The 22,327-nt window shown below is 53.4% G+C and overlaps 1 protein-coding gene across 1 annotated transcript in view; it reads right to left on the bottom strand.

Annotated features, from left to right (window-relative positions):
* Positions 1–1,162: 1,162 nt before the first annotated feature.
* The window catches only part of ST14 (ST14 transmembrane serine protease matriptase), a 39,434-nt gene continuing 18,269 nt past the window's right edge, over positions 1,163–22,327 (bottom strand). The window contains exons 2-19 of the mRNA XM_049778345.1: positions 16,272–16,434; positions 15,757–15,884; positions 15,533–15,603; positions 13,642–13,799; positions 13,511–13,546; positions 13,173–13,419; positions 8,178–8,317; positions 7,877–7,974; positions 7,387–7,493; positions 7,172–7,302; positions 6,009–6,113; positions 5,604–5,714; positions 5,403–5,516; positions 5,029–5,151; positions 3,768–3,954; positions 2,547–2,821; positions 2,001–2,137; positions 1,163–1,617 (exon numbers count right to left, since the gene is read on the bottom strand). Of these exons, the coding sequence (XP_049634302.1) occupies positions 1,456–1,617; positions 2,001–2,137; positions 2,547–2,821; positions 3,768–3,954; positions 5,029–5,151; positions 5,403–5,516; positions 5,604–5,714; positions 6,009–6,113; positions 7,172–7,302; positions 7,387–7,493; positions 7,877–7,974; positions 8,178–8,317; positions 13,173–13,419; positions 13,511–13,546; positions 13,642–13,799; positions 15,533–15,603; positions 15,757–15,884; positions 16,272–16,434 (2,493 nt within the window). The 3' untranslated portion in view covers positions 1,163–1,455. The remainder of the gene's footprint in view (positions 1,618–2,000; positions 2,138–2,546; positions 2,822–3,767; positions 3,955–5,028; positions 5,152–5,402; positions 5,517–5,603; positions 5,715–6,008; positions 6,114–7,171; positions 7,303–7,386; positions 7,494–7,876; positions 7,975–8,177; positions 8,318–13,172; positions 13,420–13,510; positions 13,547–13,641; positions 13,800–15,532; positions 15,604–15,756; positions 15,885–16,271; positions 16,435–22,327) is intronic.

Raw genomic sequence — 22,327 nt, 5'->3', positions numbered from 1 at the left:
TTTTTCAACAGTGCGCTTTCTGCAAGACATCTTCCCAGATTACTCCATTGGAGTGTCTCTACTTTTGTTCCCAAGATTCAACAAAGTTTGAGGGTAAAGAACAGTCAAGAATTAAGTATCAGCATCTTCCAGGCAGCAGCCTGGATGGAGATGCAGGAATGAGCAGAGAATCCCATCTTTCCTCCCACATGGCCTGTCTGCTCCGTGGCCCATCAAGAACTCAGTCCTCTCCAACCCTTAGTACCATCCTGCCAGGCCACCCAAAGCAAAGCAAAGCAAACAAACTTCTTACTTTGTTATGAGCCACACTCAGTCGTGCTTAGGGGCTACTCTGAGCCCTGTGCTCAGGGAAACATGCAGTGCAGGGGACCCAACCCAGGCTACTTGTGTGCAGAGCCTGTGCTCCAGTAGGGTGAGCTCTCTCCAGCCAAGGAGAGAGAGAACATCCTGCATTAATAAGTAATGAATCTGGGAGTGGAGAGTCAGTACTGCAGGTAGAGCGCTTGCCTTATGTACGACTGGCCTGGGTTCAACCCCCAGCATCCCATATGGACTCCGGTGAACCGCTGGGAGTGATTCCTAAGTGCAGAGCCAGTAGTAAGCTGCTGAGCATTGTTGGATGTGGCCACCCCAAGACCCCCAAAATTATTTTTTGGTAAATCAAAAGAGGTACTAGTAGAGAACGCTACTTTTTGGGAGGTTGGGGTTTGGAGCCACATCCGGCAGTGCCCAAGGGTTTCCCCTGGCAGGCTCCAGGGACCATAAGGGATGTAGGGATCAAACCTGGGTCCGTCCTGGTTCAGCGGTATGCAAGCCAAATGCCCTACCCGCTGTGCTATGGCTCTGGGCCCGCTTCAACAAGGCAGTGTCATTAAGAGAGCTCAAGAACACCCCCAACCCTCCCCCCCAAAACACACACACACACATCATTCCCCTGAGGAACTCTTCCCCCAGCCTCTCCCTTCCCCACCTCTCTCCATCCTCCAGGTTTCCTCTCTCCTTCCCTCCTTCCCCATCCCCCAGTATAGTGCCAGGCCTGGGCCCATGCACCCCACCACCACTACCACCCCACCCCGGGCAGGCCCAGCTCCAGGGTCTGGAGCACAGAGATTCCAGGGCTGGAACTAGAGGAAGAAGCAGCATAAACTCTGGTAGGAAAAGCTTCCCTGGAAAGGAAGTGTATTCCTCACACAGGCACATATCCCAATGGGCCAGAGTCCCAGCTTGGCCCCATCTGTTCCCAGAGTCCTGTTCTGGGGTTCCTTAGACCCCACCCCACATCCCCGTCTACAGGGGTTCCCGGGGTAAGACCCTCTGCAGGAAGGGGCTGTGTCTTCACAGCTGTCCAGTACATGGTGGCTCTTCCCGCCTGGCTCTCCAGAGTCCTGGGGGTTCAGTTCAGTGCTGGGGCCCGAGGCAGGGGTGCAGCGGGCCATCCTGTTCTCAGCTGGGCATCTACACGCCGGTCTCCTCTTTGATCCACTCCCGAAACACGGGGAGCCTCGTGTATACGCCAGGCTTGTCCTTCTGCGCGCAGCCATCACCCCAGCTTACCACACCTGCCTGGAAAATGCGCCCTTCGGCCTCCACGCTGGACAGGGGACCCCCAGAATCACCCTGCAGGGAAACAGCCCCAAATAAGTGTTTCCGCCTCCTCGACCAGGAACCTACATTTCTCCTGAAGCTCAGCCCCATTACTGCCCTCAAGCCAATTCTGTGCCCCATTGCCTATCCTTGACCCCAGCACCCGCATCAACTCTGATCCCTGCAGCCCTAGTTTCTCCTTCCCAGCCTCCCCATCCCTAATCCATGCCAGCACCCCAATTTCAGCTTTTCTCCAGTCCCGAGGCTCCACCGTGTCTACACCCACCCCTGCGATGTCCACCACTGAGCCCACCCCTTCCCCCGTGCCCAGACCCTTCCTGTACCTCCCCCCACTGGCACCCCATCTTTTCTTGCCCTTTTAAGTCCCTGCCCCTTCCCAGTGCCCCTTTCCCCACCTGGCAGGAGTCCACGCCCCCGCTGAGGTAGCCCACACACATCATGCGTGGTGTGATCTGCTGCGGCAGCAGCTTCTCACAGGTGGTCTGGTTGATGACACGGATCTCCCCCTTCTGCAGAATCACAGCTGGGGAGCCTGGAGCAGAGGGAAGCGGGTGCAGTGTGAGGTGTGCATGTGGCTCTGAGGGGTGCCCGGCCCAGGTGCGCCCCTAAACTAACCACGCTGAAAGCACCGTGGCTCGTAGTAGCCGCTATGCACATGCAGGGAGGGAAGGAAGAGAATCAGGCCCAGCTGGAAGGGCTTCCAGGTCTAGCTTTTTCCAGAACAATGGTTTTTCTATTTAAGGGCTCAGAAGCGACTGCGCTCAAGGATCGCTTCTGGCAGAACTTGAGGGGCCATATAGAGTGCTGGGGTCAAGGTCAGCCCTGTCACCCCGGTGCTATCTGTACGGGCAACAGAACAATGCGCCTTTGGGGAGAAGCCAGAACCTCCCTGGAGGGAAGTGCCCTCGGCACCGGGCAGCAGGATGGGGTCCCCTGCTCACCTCCCTCCTTGGTGTGGCCCCAGCCGGTGACCCAGATGGCCTTGCCCGTGGGGAAGGAGTGCGTGGTGTCGGGCAGGCAGATGGGCCGCACCGTGCTGCTGTATTCGGCAGACTTCTCGAGCTCCAGCAGCGCGATGTCATAGTCGAAGGTGTAGTCGTTAAAGGAGGGGTGGCGGATGATGCGCTTCAGCCCCAGCTTCTGCACCCCCGCGGCGTTGCGCTTGCTCTGGTCGTGCAGGCCCAGGAAGGCCGTCCACTTCTTGGGATCCGAGTAACTGGGCAGGGACAGAGGCTGCGGTGAGCACTCCTCTACCTGCTGCCCGGTGCCAGGGCCGAGAGTGGCTCCCACCTGGCTAAGACTGACAGTTCTGTGTGCCCTCCCCTCAACGCTCACCCCCTTTACTGCTTTTCCCGCCTTTTTGTGCACAGGTTCATTCCTGGCAGTGCTCGGGACGATATGGGATGCTGGGAATCAAACCCAGGTTGGCCACTTGCAGGTCAAGTGCTTTACCCCACTACTATTACTGCAGCCCATCCACTCTCATTTCTCTCTTTTAATATGTATAATACACACACACACACACACACATATGTAAATATATATTATTTTGGGGGGCACACCCAGCATGCTCAGGGTTAACACCTGGCTCCACACTCAGAAATCGCTCCTGGCAGGCACGGGGGACCATATGGGATGCCAGGATTTGAAGCAATGACCTTCTGCATGAAAGGCAAATGCCTTACCTCCATGATATCTCTCCGGCCCCCTCTTTTACTATATTTTTAAATATCCATTTAGTTTGTATGCCCTCCCCCTTCCTCTCAGTGTTGTGGTGGGTGTCCAAGACGCCTGCAACAGGAAGTCACTGAGGTCACACAGGATTGCAGTCAGTGGACAGAGCTGCTAGAATTGCATTTGGTGCATGTGGGACACCAGGGAACAGAGCTCAGAACCACAGGCCTGCAACCAGGGACTCTACGTCCACAAGACATAAAATCTTAGCAATCAGATCTTCCAGAGAGATCTGGGAGAAATCACAAATTCAACTAAGTAATTTTTTTATATAGAAGCTTTTTGAGGGGAGGGGGGCAACACCCAGCAATGCTCAGGGCTTCCTCCTAGCTCTGCACTTCGAAAATCAACTCTGGAGGTATTGGGGGACCAAATGAGGTCCCAAGCAGGGATTACCACAGGAGGGAGGGATGGGGACAGTGACCCACCTGAAGCCACTTTCGTCCGTGTAGCAGTGGGCGGCAGATACCATCCAGTCGGGTGAGATGAGCGAGGCGCCACACACATGGCCTTGATCCTGGGCATGGAGACTGACCTGCCATGGCCACTCGCCCTCATCTGCATTCTTGCCCCCGACCACACGGGACTGCTTGGTGAAGGGCCGAATCCCACAGTCTGTGGAGGAGATGAGAGACTTAAGACCCACAACAGGGGCTGGAGAGATAGCATGGAGGTAAGGCATTTTGCCTTTCATGCAGAAGATTATTGGTTCGAATCCCGGCATCCCATACGGTCCCCCGAGCCTGCCAGGAGGATTTCTGAGCATGGAGCAAGAATAACTCCTGTGTGAACCCCACACACACAAAAAAGACCCCACAACAGACTCCAAACTGAGTCACAGGTCTCTGCCTTGACCCTTCCTTAGGTGCCCAAATTCCAATCTCCCTCCTGGCTGGTTACAGCATGGGGTTAACACACTTAGCTTTGCATGCATTCAATCCCAGTTTGATTCCTGGCATTGCAAATGGTCCCTCAGCCCCTATGGTTCATTTTATTGCCACATCCAGAGGGTGCCAGAGACTGAATTCAGCTTGGTCGCACACAAGGCAGATGTACCCACTGTGCTATTACTCTGGCTCCTCAAGGGTCACTCTTGAGCACAGAGCCAGAGTAATCCCTAAACACTGCTAGGTGTGCCCCCATAAAAACCCAAATATACATGGAAGAGGGAGAGGGCAAGGCTGCAAATGCTGCTTCACTTAAATTTCAGCTGCCGCCATTTGTCTTGAGTTCCCTGGGGGGAGGGAAAGTTTGGTTTGGTTTGGTTTTGGGTCCACCACCACCTCATGGTGCTCAGGGACCCTGCAGTACTGGGGAATGAACCCAGGCTCCAACATGCAAAACACAAACTGCAGCCTACTGACTCTCTTTTTGATACTGAGGGAAGAGCAGACGGCAACTTGAGGCCACAAGACACCTGTACTCAGCTCCGGGCTTCAGAGGCAGGAGGCTAAAGCACAAGGAGAGCATCAAGCAAAGCCCTCATGAGAGCTTCAGGTTGAGCAGGGAAGCAGGGCTCTCTTCCCTGCAAGAGGCGATGCCAGCTTTTGTGCCAGCTGCAGTCATTCCCTCAGCCCTCGCCCCTCACCAAGGCAGAACTAGATGAGAGAAGCACCATCCCGATGCCTACCACGGTCTGCACTGTGCACAACGAACAACCTGCCCTCCCAGTCAGGCCATGCTGCTCACCACAGTTCTTTTCATCTGAGCCATCATTACAGTCCTTCTTCCCATCACACTCGGGGTTGGCCTTGCTCACACACAGCCCATTGTTGCATCGATAGGTGTCTTTGGTGCAAGTGACCACATTCACTGCTCAAAGAGGACATGGGGAGAGGGTGTCACCCAGACAGGCCGGATGCGCTATCACCTGAGCCCCTCATTCTGCCACATCTGCCCACCAGCTTGCCACCCCATTAACGGTTCTTTCAGAATCTTCTGGAAGGTTCTACCTGAATGGAGACATCCTTTCCTGCCACACTCAACATGAAGGTGTGCCCACTGCCCCTTGGTGCTCCCGAAAGCTGTATTCCCCAAGGATGCTGGGCAGGGACAGGCCTCACCTCTTTTACAGTTGGCCTCGTCAGACCTATCCCCACAGTCATCCTTGCCGTCACACTGCCGCGTCTTCGGGACACACTTGCCATTGTTACACTTTAAGTTCTCAGCTGGACAAGCTGGGGAAGCAAAGAGCATGAGGTGCTGGCTGGGGGCAGGCAGGGAACAGGGATGCCGAGGCCCAGCAGCCACCCGCAGACACTCACCGCACGCAAGCTCATCACTATTGTCCCCACAGTCGTTGACGGTGTCGCACATCCAGAAGAGGGGTTTGCATAGCTTATTTGCACATGTGAACTGATAGGTTTCGTTGCACTCTGGGGGTGGGGGGTGAGGTCAGCCATGCAGCCTGAACCCACATCCCCACAGTCCTTGCAAGATCCCTACTAGAGGGGCAGTAGGAGCCATCTCCTTTTGTACCCCAAAATTCACAGAACCCCATGGGGCACCCCATTGGTGAGGCCATTGAACCCGGGAGGGTTGATAGTTGTGCAACAAGGTCAATGTCCACCCCCAGGTTCTGGCTACTGTGAGCTGGCGCCCAAGGCAGAAGTGGGTCGAGGAGCAGGGTCAAGGGGAGGAGTGGATCGAGGTGTGGGGGTCCCACTCACTGCAACCAAGCTCGTCACTGAAGTCAGAGCAGTCAGTCCAGCCATCGCAGCGCAGCCTACTCTCTACACACCGGCCTGTGTTGCACATGAACTTCCCAGGACAGGCTGTGGGGAAGAACAGGCCGGACTCAGGGTCCTACTCACACCCCTGCCCCCAGGGCGCTGTCTCTGCCAAGGCACAGAATGTAGGAGCCTTCCAGAGGCCACCAGGCTGTGACATGGGACACATCCTGCAGCCAAAGGAAGGCATGTGGGGAAATGTGGGGCCTGCTGAGAGCACAGCCCATGTGCCAGCACACTGCCACCACCACCCCTGGGCTGCAAGTTGGATGTCCCTGTACCACATATAAGTCTCCTGATATTCCAGATTCCACCTCTGAGCCCTGAACGCCAGCACTCAACCAGAAGCCACATCCTGGTCCACAGATATTACTTTGGGGAATTCCCAAGCAATATTCCAGGAGGCCTGGGGGTTCCTGGCAAGATGTGGCCAATGGGATCAACGTGCAAGTGGTTGGTCTCTGCAGGAGGGAGCAAAGGTGCCAGGAACTGACCCCAGAGTCTCGCTTGGGGCACTGCCCTGATCCAATCTGGACCTTCCCCTATGGATCTGGGGTGGAAGGTAGGCCCCCATGCATGACAGGCAGCGAGTGTCAGGCTGCACTCAGCCCTGGTTCTGACTTAAATTCAGAAAAGAACCTAGGATCATTGAGCACATGGAGAACACAGCACAGCAGAGCACAGAAGGCCACAGAAGCTTCCAGAGAGCTTAGCTAGGCAGGGGCCAGAGGTCCAGGGTAGCCTCTTTCCTTTCTCTTTTGGTTTTGAGCCAAACCTGAGATGCTCGGGAGGCTGTGTGTGGTGCTGAATCCCTGCCCTTTCCTGTCTGAAGAGGCTTTTCAAAGCTAGGAGGCCTGGCCATACTTATTCTTGCCTGATAATTCCCGAGTGGCCAACTCTGAAAGGTGCCGCAAGAATACAAGAAAAACTCCTAGTCGTAAAGATGCCAAAAGACCCACAAGGTTGGGGAAGAGAGTTGGAGTGGCAGGGGTGGCCTCCTAGCTCTGGGAAGACCTTTGCCCTTTGCACATGCCTGACCCTGCCCTCTGCAGCCCTTCCCTCTCCTTCCAGGGTCCAGCCTCCAGAGTGAGAGAGGGACTCACGGTCACTGGAGTCGAAGGACAGGTACTCAGCCAGAAAGCCCGTGTCTGTGTACGACTGATCCGAGTGGAAGCGAACCGTGAGCTTGTTGCTCTGACTGGCCACTACGAACTGGGGCTTCTCCCCACAGAACCTGCCAGAGGACAGGGCAGGAAGAGACCTTTGGAGGGGGCCCAGGCATCCCTCCTGCACCCCCCTGACTTCGCCCCAAACTCACTTCTCCCCATTGACCTCCACGTAGTCCTTGGTGCAGCTGCCCAGGGCCACACCAGGCTCGAGCAGGAAGAAGAATGTGAAAAGGACCTTCACGCGGTCTGCAGGGACCTGAAGGCGAGACGGTCAGTTCCTGTACCCCCAAACCCCAGTGGTCAGCTCCCATGCTGCGGAACTGGCCTCTTTACAATTCTGTGCAGAAAAGCAGGGACAGGACATGTGCAGCAGCATGACTGAAGGTACCCATGGCAGGGGTAATGTGAGGCCCTTAGGGGCTACAGGAAAAGGTGCTGGTATCATGCAGGGAACAGAGATGAGCTCGAGGGGAGTGCAACCCCATGGCAGGACTCAGTCTCCATGGCTCACACACATCTACTCCAACACAGGGACAGACAGACCACCCACACCAAGCCCTCAGCGCTGAGGACCAGGACTAGCTAGCAACCAACCCTAAGGAACAGGGTATTCCCCCCACCAACACTCCATAGTCCCACCTCGATGTCCCAGGTGCAGTCCGTGTTGGGGGGGTAGTGGGCCGGGTAATAGGGGCTGCTGAATGTCCCCTGAGGACCTCGCAGGGAGCCTCCACAGCCTGAAAGCAAAAATGGGAGAGTCAGCATGGCCTGTTAGTCTTCAGGATGAGGACAGGGCCTGAGTTAGTGCACCCTTACATGGGCCCCCAGTGCTCCAGGGACAAACCACTGCAGGTGACTGCCAGTCCCTGTGCAGGACAGAAGCCCAACTGGCCCTGGCCCTGCCCCTGTTCCTGGGCTGCCCACTCCCCACCATCCTCACTGTGCATCTTGGGCAGCTGGAAGAACGTGGCCTCGAAGCCAGGATGCCGGCGCTCTGTGGTGATGACCAATGTGACAAGCAGCACATTCTGGGAGGAGAGGAAGGTCAGGTTGTAGGTGGGCGAGAAGGTGCCACACAGCCTGCGGGGGCAGAGGGGACAGGATTAGAGTGGGCAGAGCCCAGACACGGCCCCTGAGCACAGCCAGATATGGTGTCACTCTCAAACCAAAGCAACAACTACAGTCTGCAGCTGTACAGTCTGCAATCTAGCTAAAGCCTGTGGCATAGGGCTGGAGCCATAGGACAACAGGGAGGACATTTGCCTTGTACACAGCTGGCCCTGATTCTATCTGTGGCATCCATACGATCTCCTGAGCACTGCCAGGACTGATCCCGAAACACAGAGCCAAGCATAAGACCTGAAAACCACAAGGTATGGCACCAAAACAAAAACAAGCAAACAAACAAGTGTGCAAACACCACAATCAAGGCTGTGACAACAGCAACAACCCAGGGAAGGACATAGTTGTGAACATGTAAGGGGCCCATCTGCAGATATGCAGGGACCCAGTAGAGGATGCAGATGTGTAGAGTGAGGGAAATCCATGCTGGGCCCAGACTGTAGTAACCACAGAGCAGTGACATCCACACGCGCCCATATTCAGAGCATGCCAGGCACTGCTGTTCCAGTGTTCCTCCATCTGCTATCAACTTGGAGTTCAACGCCACAGGGCCGGAGAGATAGCACAGAGGTAGTGTGTTTGCCTTGCATGCTGAAGGAAGGTGGTTCGAATCCCGGCATCCCATATGGTCCCCCGAGCCTGCCAGGAGCGATTTTTGAGCGTAGAGCCAGGAGGAACCCCTGAGCGCTGCTGGGTGTGACTCAAAAATAAAAAAAAAAGTAACAACGCCACAAAGTAGAGGCTGTTACCCCCATATTGCAGACAAGGAAATTAAGGCAGAGATGAGCAATAACACACCCAAGAATCCACAGTTAAACAACAGGACCAACTTCTGGAAACATAAGAAAAGTCTTTATACCAGGCTCCATTCTAGGATTAGCACAATGACCAAGACCACCAACTACAGAAGACGGATTAAAACAACACTGAAGGAACAGAACTTTTTTTTTTTGTTTTTTGTTTTTTGTTTTTTGGGCCACACCCAGTGTTGCTCAGGGGTTATTCCTGGCTGTCTGCTCAGAAATAGCTCCTGGCAGGCACAGGGGACCATATGGGACACCGGGATTTGAACTAATCACCTTTGGTCCTGGATCGGCTGCTTGCAAGGCAAACGCCGCTGTGTTATCTCTCTGGGCCCAGGAACAGAACTTTTAAAATCAAAAAGAAAGGGCCCGGAGAGATAGCACAGTAGCGTTTGCCTTGCAAGCAGCCGATCCAGGACCAAAGGTGGTTGGTTCGAATCCCGATGTCCCATATGGTCCCCCGTGCCTGCCAGGAGCTATTTCTGAGCAGACAGCCAGGAGTAACCCCTGAGCACCGCCGGGTGTGGCCCAAAAAAAAAAAATCAAAAAGAAAGACTGCAACATAAGCTCCATTCCTTGACCTATGCAGATACCAAGATCTCTAGATACAGAGGTCTGATATTATCACCCATGACGGAGCAGAAGTCTTTCAGACACCACAAAAGCACCGAGGGGAGAGTAAAGGAACATGCAAGAAAACTGTAGTTATCCCACGACAGTATTCTTCAAGGATGGAGAAACCCTGTGTCTCTTAGGCCAAGGGAATTCCCTTTCTGATTTCCCCAAGATTTACTGTGTCTATGCAGGGGGAAAAGAAAGGCACAAAATAATATTTTTTATTTATTTATCTTTTTTTTTTTTTTTTTTGGTTTTTGGTTTTGGGGCCACACCCGGCGTTGCCCAGGGGTTACTCCTGGCTGTCTGCTCAGAAATAGCTCCTGGCAGGCACAGGGAACCATATGGGACACCGGGATTTGAACCAACCACCTTTGGTCCTGTATCGGCTGCTTGCAAGGCAAACGCCGCTGTGCTATCTCTCCGGGCCCTTTTTTTTTTTTTTTTTTTTTACTTCTTTGTTTTGGTGTGGATATTGAAGTTGTTGTCTCCATTTTTTTTTTCTTTTTCCTTTTTGTGCTATCATGTTTGGTTGTTTTTTTTTCAGGCCACACCCATTTGATGCTTAGGGGTTACTCCTGGCTAAGTGCTCAGAAATTGCCCCTAGCTTGGGGGGACCATATGGGACGCCGAGGGATCGAACTGTGGACCTTCCTTGGCTAGCGCTTGCAAGGCAGACTCCTTACCTCTAGCGCCACCTTGCCCGCCTCGCTATCATGTTTTGATTTCAGGACCGTGGCTATTATGTGGTGCTTGTCTATATTGCGGTAGTGTTCACTGGCTATTTTATTTTATTTATTTTATTTTATTTTATTTATTTTATTTTTTTTATTTTATTTTATATTGTTGTGGTATCTCAATTCCTTTTCTCCCTCATTCCCTGAAACTGAAGTGGAGAGCCTCTAGAAGGACTCCACCCATTTACGACTTATTTGAGTTTTACCCCCCATTTTATTGCTTTTCCTTTCTTCAACCAAAACCACATCACTTGAACTATCTAGTTCTGCCTCTCAAATAGAGGGGGAAATAATGGAGGGTACCAAGGCCAAACAGCTGTATGATCACTAAGTAGTAAGCTAGACACAGAGGGACCACTCATTCTAGTGGCCAGAGGGGTGAGGATAGGGGATATGGAATGCACAATGGGAATGGGGGTGGAGGGAGGACAGGTTTGGGGATGGGAATTCCCCTAATTCAATGTTAATATGTACCTAAAACATTACTGTGAAAGATATGTAAGCCATTATGATAAAATAAAAATTATATATTAAGAAAAACAGGACCATGGGCCCGGAGAGATAGTACAGCGGTGTTTGCCTTGCAAGCAGCCTATCCAGGACCAAAGGTGGTTGGTTCGAATCCCGGTATCCCATATGGTCCACCGTGCCTGCCAGGAGCTATTTCTGAGCAGACAGCCAGGAGTAACCCCTGAGCACTGCCAGGTGTGGCCCAAAAAACCAAAAAACAAAAAAACAAAAAAAACAGGACTGAAATTCATTCCTGTGTCTTTAGCCCTGGATTTGATCCCAGCATTGTGTGGTCCTCTAAGCTCTCTCAGGGGCACTCCCTGAGTATAAATGACTCCAAGTGAAACAGGAAAACTGGAGAGTGGAAAACGGCTAACAGATTTAAGAACACAGAGGCGCTGAATTATGAGAGCAGAGTCACTCAAGCCAATAGATTAGTGCAAAACACTTTTGCCTGTTCAACGCCACACCAGCTGCAATTTAGAATATTTTGTTCTTCAAGGCCACATCAGCTTAGCCTGCAACTTAGTTTGTGTAAGAATGTTTACTTGTTTGTTTATTATTTCCATTGTAGAATGTCTAAAAATAGTGTGGACTTTTGTTTGCAGCCAAGACTTGGTCCACAAATAAACTCGTTTCTCTTTCATCCACTTTGGCTGCAATCTCTATTTTTTTTTTCTTTTTTTTTTTTTTTTTTGGTTTTTGGGTCACACCCAGCAGTGCTCAGGGGTTACTCCTGGCTCTATGCTCAGAAATAGCTCCTGGCAGGCATGGGGGACCATATGGGACACCGGGATTTGAACCATGAACCTTCTGCATGAAAGGCAAACGCCTTACCTCCATGCTATCTCTCCGGCCCCGGGCTGCAATCTCAATTCTTTGATTTTTCCCAACACAAGCATGCTGGGTATGACATAAAACAGAACAAAAAATCAGGGGGCCCCACACCTGGCCAATGCTCAGGGACTATTTCTGGCTCTACATTCACCCCTGGTAATGCTCAAGGAACAGAAGCAGTCAGTGTCAGCCACATGTAAAGCACACACGAAACCCCTGTATGGTCTCTCCAGTCTAAAACAAAACCATTTCTCAGAGCCACACCAGTGGTGATGGGGTCCCAGGAAGTGTTCATGGGGTCAAGGTGGAGCCTGGCTTGAATCTCAGTATCATGCTCCACCTAATCCCTCTCCTCTCCCTTCTTCAAGCAAAGAAAAGGTTCAAATTGGCTATTTGGTTTGGGTTTTGGCTGGAGGTCACACCCAGCAGGGCTCAGGGAGTCACTTTGGGTGGTACAGGGGGACCCTGCAGTGCCAGAGACCAACCCTGGAGCTCTCACATGTGGAACCTGTGCTCCAGTAGCCTTTGGAAGCTACTTCCCAGCTCCCCAAGATTATTTTCTCTATAAATTTCCTACTTCTTCCCTGAGGAACCCCCTCTTGTTGCCAGCTAAATTTGGCAAGAAGCAGTTCCTCAGGCAGCGATGCTGTATCTGGTTTGTGGCCATATCACATCCCCCTTTGGCATTTCCCAGGCCAGACCCTGAGTGAAACAAGCAGGGGGGTGTGGGCATGTCCTTGAGATGTGCCACTGTGCTTTCTGCCCCTGGCGCTCTGCTGAGGGGCCTCCAGACACCTGGACAGAGAGCAGGCAACCAGGCTAGCCTGTGCCCTGTCCGCTACCTACTCACCCCCTACCCTTGTGTAGAAATTTCATCCATAACATCCTCCAGCCCCCTCTACCTCCTGACTGTCAGGACTGCCCCGAGTGACTTATCTGGCCCCTCTGCTGGGGAACTCTGTGGAATCACACTGGCAGTGCTCAGGAGCTACTTCTGACTCTGTGCTCGAGGGACCATGTGGTGCCAAGGATCAAACTTGGGGCTAGGGCATGCAAAGTCTGTGCTCCAGTCCTTTGAGCATCTCCCAGTCTGTAAGGTGCACTGCAGAATAATGGCGCCTCAGGGCAGGGGTAGAGCTTGACTCCGGCACAAAGCAGGAGGCTACCAGCTGCTGTTCAGTGCCAGGCTGATGAAATCACCTCTCAAGGCTCCTGCTGACACTGGCATCGCACCTGGCAGTAACCTCCCACCTCCTTGCAGCAAGCTCGACCCCCCCCCCCATTTCCTGTCCCCACTCCAGAGATACTCACTGAACCACAGCACGGGGCTCCATGGGGCTCAGAGCGTCGTACACTGCAACCAGGTCTGGGTGGCTGCCGGAGCCATCGCAGGGTGCCACGTCGAAGCTACGGAAGGTGAGGCTGAGCACCGACTCGGCGTCCCCGCGCAGCGCCCACTGGCAGCGGGCTCGAGCGGGATATGGGCTGTCGGGGAAGCCTGGCGTGGTGAAACGCTGGGGCTCTCGGCCTTGGGCGTGCAGGGCAAAGCTGCAGCTGTCTGCAGGGACACAGAAAGAGTGTGGGTGGAGCCTGGGAATCCCCTGATCAGCTCCCTCCTCAGCGCCTTGGAGACGGGGCAGGTTACTCACTGTCCTGTCTGGTTGCTATGGTCCGGGGGTCAGTGGCTGAAGAACAAGAGGGAGGAGAAAGTGTCATGTTCTGTGTCCTGGCACCTGGAAGAGCTATGCCCCAGCTGGCCAGCCCATCACCCCACACTCACGGAAGGCCACCACGGACGTGAGCTCAAAGCTGTAGAGGTTTCGGCCACGGGGCGGCAGAACGAACACACGCTCTTCGGCCATGGCCAACTCGGCCTCCCGTACTTGCTTCTGGGGGATGCTGAACTCCGACCAGTAGTAGGCGATGACGCTGCCCTCGCTGGGGACAGGAGTGTTTTTGAGTGCAGAACCCGGGGCCTGCACAGGCCCACACTTTCCAGATGTTGTGCGGGGCAACTGCAAACCCCTCAAATATATGCAAAAGGGTGGCCAAAAGACATCCCTCCAGGATGAGAGCAGTAGTACAGCAGGCAGGGTGCTTGCTGGATTCGAACCCCCACAACCCTTATGGCTTCGTAAGCCCTGCCGGAGTGACCCCGAAATGCAGAGTCAGGAGTAAGCCCTGAGCACAGCTGGAGTTGCCCTCACAAATGGAAAACAAAAACAAAAACAAAAACAAATAAAAGGCCGAAGAGATAGCATGAAGGTAGGGCATTTGCCTTTCATGCAGAACAGTGGTTCAAATCCCGGCATCCAAACGAAACAAAAAAGAATGGGAGAGGGCCAGAGAGATAGCTTGTGGGCAAGTCTACTTGCCTTGCACATGGCTGATCAAGATTCGATCCTTGGGGCTGGGCGGTGGCGCAAGAGGTAAGGTGCCTGCCTTGCCTGCGCTAGCCTAGGACGGACCGAGGTTCGATCCCCCAGCGTCCCATATGGTCCCCCAAGCCAGGAGCAACTTCTGAGCGCATAGCCAGGAGTAACCCCTAAGCGTTACCCGGTGTGGTCCAAAAACCAAAAAAAAAAAAAAAGATTCGATCCTTGACATCCCATTCGGTTCTCTAAGCCCTGCCAGGATAACCTTAAGTATCACTGGGTATGGTCCAAAAACTAAAAAAATAAAAAAAAATAAAAAATAAAAAATAAATAAAAATGTCCCTTTTAGAGGCCAGACAGATAGCATGGAGGTAAGGCGTTTGCCTCGCATGCAGAAGGATGATGGTTCAAATCTCGGTCCCCCGAGCCTGCCAGGAGCAATTTCTAAGCATAGAGCCAGGAGTAACCCCTGAGCGCTGTGGGGTGTGACCCAAAAACCAAAAGAAAAAAGAAAAAAGTCCCTTTTGTGGGCTTTCTGCCCTAGAGCCTAGATCCAGCCAAGCATAGTGTAGTCCAGTGTCCCCCACACCCTGCACTTCAGGGTGTGCCCCAAACAACAACAAAACCCCAAGATGGAGTAGACAGGTGCCACCTGCAGTGCTGCCCAGCTCTCAGCAGCTTCTCTGTTGGGTTTTGGTTTCTGGGGATAAACCTGCTGTCGATCAGGGGCTATTCCTGGTTCTGTGCTCAGGAGCGACCCCTGGTGGTGCCAGGAATTCAGACTAAAGGTCGCAGCTGCCATGCCACAGCTAAAGGCAGCACCCTGTGCAGTCTCTCTGGCCCCGTGCACACAATAGCACCAGACAGCCTGTGACAGCAGCTCAGTAGCTCTACTAACAGCACTTTCAAGAATTCTTTAGCAATGCTCGTGGACCTGGGAATATGCGGGAGCAGGTCCAACAGTGCAGGGCTCAGGCCTGTTGAGGCGGGGCTAGGGACACCCAGAGGGCCTGCAGGGCCCATGCCAGGGTCAAATCCACCCTTTCAGTCATCTGTCAGCCTGCATCTATTTTCCTTAAGTACTTTGAAATTTCCCCAAAAAAGAAAGACAGGGAACAATCCAGTAGCCCTCCCAAACACCCCATGGGCACACTTGCACACTAGCAGGAACTAGGCAGGGCACGGTGGGCACCATGATGGGTGCCCATGACTGAGACACCATCAGAAGCTGGAGCAGTCACAGCCTTGCTCTGACCACATGGCTCCCCTCTGTCCCCACGAGGTCCCTGCACCCACCTGAACGCGGTCACCTCTGATGCCTTGTGGTAGGGGCCAAGTGCGGGGATCCGGCTGTAGTGCACCTTCAGCTGCAAGGACAGGAGGTCAGGAGGATATGCCCGGGATATGCCCACCATTCCAACCTGTGTCCCAGGGTTCAGGGGGCAAAGAGGGGTGTCCCTCTGGCCCTCGTGGTGCAGCCAGAGGCCACCCAGGGTCCTGCCAGAGGCCACATCACTCACCGCTTCCTTCACCTTCTGAGCCAGGTTAGCAAACTCAGTGGAGTTGGGGTCCTCATAGGCGTCCAGGAAATTTTCATTAGTGATCCGAAGGTAACCGTTAAAAACCTTGTACTCCTGCACCTCTGGGTCTGGGTGATCAAAGAAGCGGGGTCAGGTCAGGGGGGTGAGGACAGAGAAATGGGGGTTGACGGTAGTGGGGCCTTGGGGAGGGAGCAAGAGGGAGTGGGGCCAGAGAGGAGATCGAAGGGGAGGGCTGAAGGGGCAGGTTCGGAGAGGAGAACAACTCAACTATGGGAGCCTGGACTGGTGATGAGGATGAGGGAGGCACCCTATGGCCCACACAGTTCTGACCACTGGCACCAGCACCGAACCTCAGACCTATACCCTCCCTCCGGGCCTGGACGTGGTTGTGTGTGTCTGGAGGAGGCAGCACACTGCAGGTCAATCACTTGGAGGTGCCACACCAGCCCTCCCCGTCACACACACAAGCACCCCACAAACCCACATCCACTCACTCTGCAGGTGCCACCACACCAGCAGCCCCGTGGCTAGCGCCAGCAGCAGGCACCCGACCAGCAGTGCCAGCAGGACCACCCAGCGCCTGGGGCCGCGCTTCTCCACCTTCTTGGCATTGTTCGCTGGCAGAAACTCGATGCCTTCCTCGAAGCCATTCATGCTCTGCGAGAAGGAAAAAGCCGAGCTCACCCAGGGCCATTGGCCGCTCCAGCTCTGCTAGCAGGAGCGCTCGGGGCACTTACCTTCTGCCCAGGACAGCCCGGCCACCAAAGCCAGGAGCAGGGCCAGGATGCCATCCTGTCCACACATCCCAGAGCCCAGGCCACCCCCAGCATGGACGGTGGAAAAAGAGCTGCCAAGCGAAATGATGCCAAGGGAAATGAAGAGAGTCTTTGGGGCTCTTCTCTTAAATGAATCATCCTGGACGCAGGCAGATGCCCAGGTTGGGGCAGGAGGGGCAGCTCTGGGCTGGCTAGTGATTGGCCGCTGCAGGCCTCTGCCAGCTTCTAAAGGTGGCACCTCCTCCTGGGGCCCAGCAGTTGGGCTGGCGCCAGGGGGTGGTGGAGGGGCACCCCTCAGCAGGGACCCAGGGGCAGAGCATGAATTGCACCCCCGCACCCTAACCCAGCTCCACCCTTGTTTAATAGCAGTAAGTAAAAAGGAGCAAGTCCAGGCAGCAATGTCAAGTCCCACTGCACCACTGGGGCCGTGAGGAGCACCTGCAGAGAGCAGGAAGCTCTCCAGAGTGCCCCAGGGCCCAGACCTCTTGCTCAGCACTCTTGCGGGCTAGAGCACAGTATAGAGGCTGAGGACTTGTATGAACGCTGCTGGCCCTGGAACCCCATATGTTTCCCCAAGTTCCACCAGGAGTGATCCCTAAGCACAGAGCCACAAGAAAGCCCTGAGCTTCACTGGTGTGGCCCCAAACAAAACACCAAGAGTTTGTGTGCAAAGCTACTAGAGTTCCGACTTCTCCTCTGCCTCTTCTGGTTCCTCCCACCAGGTGGCATCCAGAAGACTAGACCTGAGCAAAGACAGTGTGGGGTCTCTGTCCTGCACATACACCCCACCCCTAACCCAAAGGACCTGTCATAAAGGCGAGTACCACCACACTACGTGAAGACACAGTCCTTTCAAACCACCTTCCTAATTCCACCTGAGATTCCTGAGCCATGTTTCTGGATCTTTCCACACTGTCTGTGAGGTCCCGGTGAAGCCAGGTTCTCCCCACTTCCACTGCCACCACAGTGACTTGGGCCCCATTGCTCTTTCCCTAAAGGGTTGGGTTTGTAACTTATCTATGGCGTCGATGTCACAGCCATGTAGCTGCAGAACCAACACAAACTAGAAAAGTATCTGATCAGTAGGCTGCAGGCACAGTGAATGGTCGCATCTCAACAGAAACTTTTTGAGGTCACATTCAGTGGTGCTCAGGATTTACTCCTGGCTCTGTACTCAGGGACCATCCTTGGAGAAACTCAGGGATCCTCTGTGGTAAAGGGTATTGAATCCAGGTTGGTCATATATGCAAGACATCTTGCCTACTGTACTATCTCTCCATTCCTTGGCCCATGGAATTTAAAAAACAGCTTCACCGAAAAGGAACTGGCATCAACATATAGTATTTTTTTTGTTTTGGTTTTTCGGGCCACACCCATTAGATGCTCAGGGGTTACTCCTGGCTACGCGCTCAGAAATTGCCCCTGGCTTGGGGGGACCATATGGGATGCCGGGGGATCGAACCGTGGTCCTTTCCTTGGCTAGCGCTTGTAAGGCATACACCTTACCTCTAGCGCCACCTCGCCGGCCCCAACATATAGTATATTTATAAGGTGCACAATAACTTTGGGGCTTACATAAACCCCCACAAAACTATCAACACAGGGGCCGGACAGATAGCATGAAGGTGGGGCATTTGCCTTGCATGCAGAAGGACGATGGTTTGAATCCAAGCATTCCATATGGTCCCCTAAGCCTGCCAGGAGCGATTTCTGAGCATAGAGCCAGGAGAAACCCCTGTGAGCTTCCGGGTGTGACCCAAAAAACAAAAACAAACAAACAAACTAACAAACAAAAAACTATCAACACAATATCATGAGCTTATCCCTCACATTCAGAAATTTCTCACATTCAGAGATTTCTCTATGGCCTTTTCCTCTTCCTGCCGTTCCCTCACCTGCCTCAGACAATCCTGCACCTGTTTCTCATGAGTAAGGATAAGTGAACACTGCAGAGTTTTGGAGCAGGGCAACAGAAAGCATTTCCCCACCACCATTCCTGTTCCTCTGCATGCATACTAAGCTGTTCCTATGAAAGTCCTTTCCATAGTCGAGAAGTTTCTTTGTGTGGGTGAAATTTATTTTCCTCCAGACACACTACAGGTTCCAGTTTGGAGCTGTTACCCATAAAGTTGCACTAAGCATCTCAGGGCCAGGCCTTGTTTTGCATAAACTTTGACTTCTCACGGGTAAATGCTTAGCTAGAGCCAACACTGTAAGCTGGGCGAGCTGGGAGATAGGAGAGGTGTGTGTATTTAACATCTGACTTCTCTAGAAACAGTCCAGATATCTCAGAAGCGAGGGCTCCTCTTCCCTCGCACCTGCAATGCCTGTAGGTCTTGCCAGTTTCCACCATCAAGCTCTACACTATGGGTTGTTTCCATGTCAGCCATTCTAATAGGTGTCCAGTATCCAGTGACCTGTCACTCAGTTCAAGGCTGCTCTTCCTATTAACTGATGATAGTAAGCCAGGAGCCATCCCCAAGAAGCAAGCTGGGAGCAGCCTTTAAGTACTGCTATGAGGGTCCCCCAAACCAAAAACCATACCAAACCAAGACAGGCCAGGGATGAAGCTCAGTGGGAGAGCACGTATGTGAGGCCTGTCCTGATCCCAGAGCATAGGGGAGGTCCTGCCCCAATCTGCACAACAAGATATAAAAGATACAGGTCAGGGGCAATAGTACACAGCAAGGAGGGAGTTTGCCTTGCACACAGCTGACCCAAGTTCGATTCCTGGCATCCCATATGTTCCCTGAATCCTTCCAGGAATAAGACCCAAGTATTGGCACTTGTGGCCCAAAACCAACTTCCTTAAAACTGTGACTCACATGGTTTTGCTTTCTGTTTGAGGGCAACACCCAGAGGTGCTTGAGACCCGAGGCCAGACCTCTGAAATGGACAGCATGTGCTCTCTCTTCTGAGTCATCTCTCCCAGAGCCAGCTGACTTTTTAAAATACCAGCTTTAGAACTTTCTCCTTCCCTTTCTGGCTGTGGATTTTCTTTCTCTGTCCAACAATCTTAGGTTCTCTGAACACATCAAAAAGTAGGACTTTGATGGGCCGGAGTGGTAGCAGTAGAGGTAAGGCGTCTGACTTGCAAGCGCTAGCCTAGGATGAACCGCGGTTTGATCCCCCAGCATCCCATATGGTCCCCCAAGCCAGGAGTGATTTCTGAGCACATAGCCAGGAGTAACCTCTGAGTGTCACCAGATGTGGCCCCAAAATAAAAAACCAGGGGGCCAGAGAGATAGCATGGAGGTAAGGCATTTGCCTTGCATGCAGAAGAACGATGGTTCAAATCCCGGCATCCCATATGGTCCCCAGAGCCTGCCAGGAGCAATTTCTGAGATCAGGAGTAACCCCTGAGCGCAGCCTGGTGTGACCCAAAACCAAAAAAAAAAAAAGTAAGACTTTGGCTAAACTCTAGGAACAGACTGTGCGTTGCTGCAGGAATCTGTGCTATGTTGCATTCCAATGTGATTTCCCAGCTCTTTCTCAACAGGTCCTCATGACACCACTGCAAGACTGTTGAAAGGCTCCGGGCCATCTCCTGCATTAGAGTTGGGGGTAGAGTGACAGTCAAAAAACTGCTTGCTGGCAGAGGTGACTTTTGTGGCCAAACCGTGTGTGCTCAGAGTTTACTCCTGGCTCTATACTCAGTGGTCACTCCTGGAGGTGCTCGCAGGACCCTACAGGGGTGCCAGGGATCAAACCCAGGTCTGCCACATGCAAAGTGCCCTTTCCAGTACACTATTGCTCCAGCCCCAAGGCAGAGGCAATCTGCCTGGTTCCCTGTCACACTCAGCCTCCAGAGTAGGGAAAGCAGAGCACGGAGAGAACTTAGGGATCATAGGCCATCCCAGCCTGGCCCAAAGGCAATGGGTAGGCTTGGTAGCCTGCCCAGGAACTCAGAAGTGCTCTGTAATGAGTAATGAGGCAACTTTTATGACCCTCCTCTGCCTCTACTTCAGACTGGTTTTACATATACATACACTAAAGGCAGAACAAAGTCACCATGACACTGAAGGCTAGGCACGGCCACGCCCTGGGAACCCACCAGCCCAGGGGGATGTGGAATTGGCACTTTGGAACCCATGGTGGGGAACACAGGTGTCAAAAGCAACACTGGGAACCAACACTGGGAACTGGAGAGATAGCATGGAGGCAGGACATTTGCCTTGAGTACAGAAGGATGATGATTCGAATCCCAGCATCTCATATGGTCCCCCTGAGCCTGCCAGGAGTGATTTCTGAGCGTAGAGCCAGGAGTAACCCCTGAGCGCTACCGGATGTGATCAAAAAACCAAAACAAAAACAAAAAAAGCAACACTGGTGAGCCCCAAACAAAACAAACAAAAAGTACGAGTGAGTTTGAAACTCAGTAGTGTGAGAGAAACAAACCCTCCCAAAGCCGATGGCCGGTGGTGTTTTTAGAGACTCACTTACTGGAGATGTGGCCCAGGGGAAGAGCACAGACCTTCACCTGGGAATCCAGCCTATGGGCCCCCAAGGGTTCTGTACCACCAAGCAGGGCCCCCGCAATCCCACCAAAGAAGCACTGAATACACGAGTATTCGGGGCTGGAGCTCAGCTTTGCAAACAGACTTGGACTGTGCCCAAGTTCACCAGGAGTTCCCACATGCAGGAGCCTCCTGACCTCCCACACACCCATGTCCTCTTCCCAGGCTCCAGGAACCTACAAGTGTGGCCTTCGAGGGGGCTTCTCAGGAGAAGAGCTGGGGAGACAGTGCACACAGCAGCCGATTAAGTTCCCTTCCCGCCACCTTGGGGTCCCCCAGCCACTGCTACGAACAGTCCGAGAACCATGGATGTGGCCCCAAACTGAAACCAAACTAAAGCAATCAGAAAAGCAACAGGGACCAGTGCAAACTGATCAAGAGTAGAAGAACAGGACAGGGTAAGCGTGTCTTGTACTCCCAATGCTCTGGAACCTCCAGGGCTCTCACCCTTCATCACAGAGCCAGGATCACCCCACTAAGCACTGCCCAGTGGAATCCTCCAAGAGATGAAAACAAAACCACCACACAGACCCAGCAAATGGGAAGGGAAATTCTTCTGCCAGGTTTTCTCTTAGTGTTTTAAAACTGTTCCTGGTAGCCAGGTGGAACCCAACAGGCCAGCCTAGCCTCATATGTGGGCACCCTGGACTCAGTCTCAGGAGTGACTTCTGAGCACAGAGACAGGGCCAGCCCCAGGTATGGCTCCAAACACAACTCCATCCTCCTGTGGGATGGTGTGGCTGTGGGATGGTGTGGCCTGCTGGGAAGTCAAAGATCTACCTGGAAGCATGTGGTAACCAGCAGCCCCCAAAGGGACCTGTAGGGACCCACCTGCTGGCCAAAGCCTCGAGTGCGTCCCCTCAAGCACATCCCACAGACGGGGTGGACAGGGACTTGCTCAAGTGAGCAGCAGGTGCTAAGTTGTTTGGGTGACTCACTGTCCCCCGCCAGACGGGTTTCAATTTCATGATGTCACAGCCACCACACACCGGAGTGACCGGCCCCTGAGAGGACAGAGGAGGAGCAGGAAGCAGCGGGCAGAGCTGAGCTGAAGCAGCCACTCCCGCCCAGGTCAGGGCTGCCTGGGTCAGCCCTGGGCTGGTGACAGTAGCCTCACACCCATGACAGCAGCCAGCACTGGAGCCTAGGACAGCAGCCAACCTGGGGACACATGCAGGGGTCGGAAAGCCCAAGCAAGGGGTTAATGACTCCACTATAGAGCTTCATCCTCAGGGTCCCCAGGACTGTAGGGGTGAC

Source organism: Suncus etruscus, chromosome 8, assembly GCF_024139225.1.
Source record: "Suncus etruscus isolate mSunEtr1 chromosome 8, mSunEtr1.pri.cur, whole genome shotgun sequence".
NCBI lineage: Eukaryota > Metazoa > Chordata > Mammalia > Eulipotyphla > Soricidae > Suncus > Suncus etruscus.
This window is presented reverse-complemented; position numbering and strand designations above follow the sequence as displayed.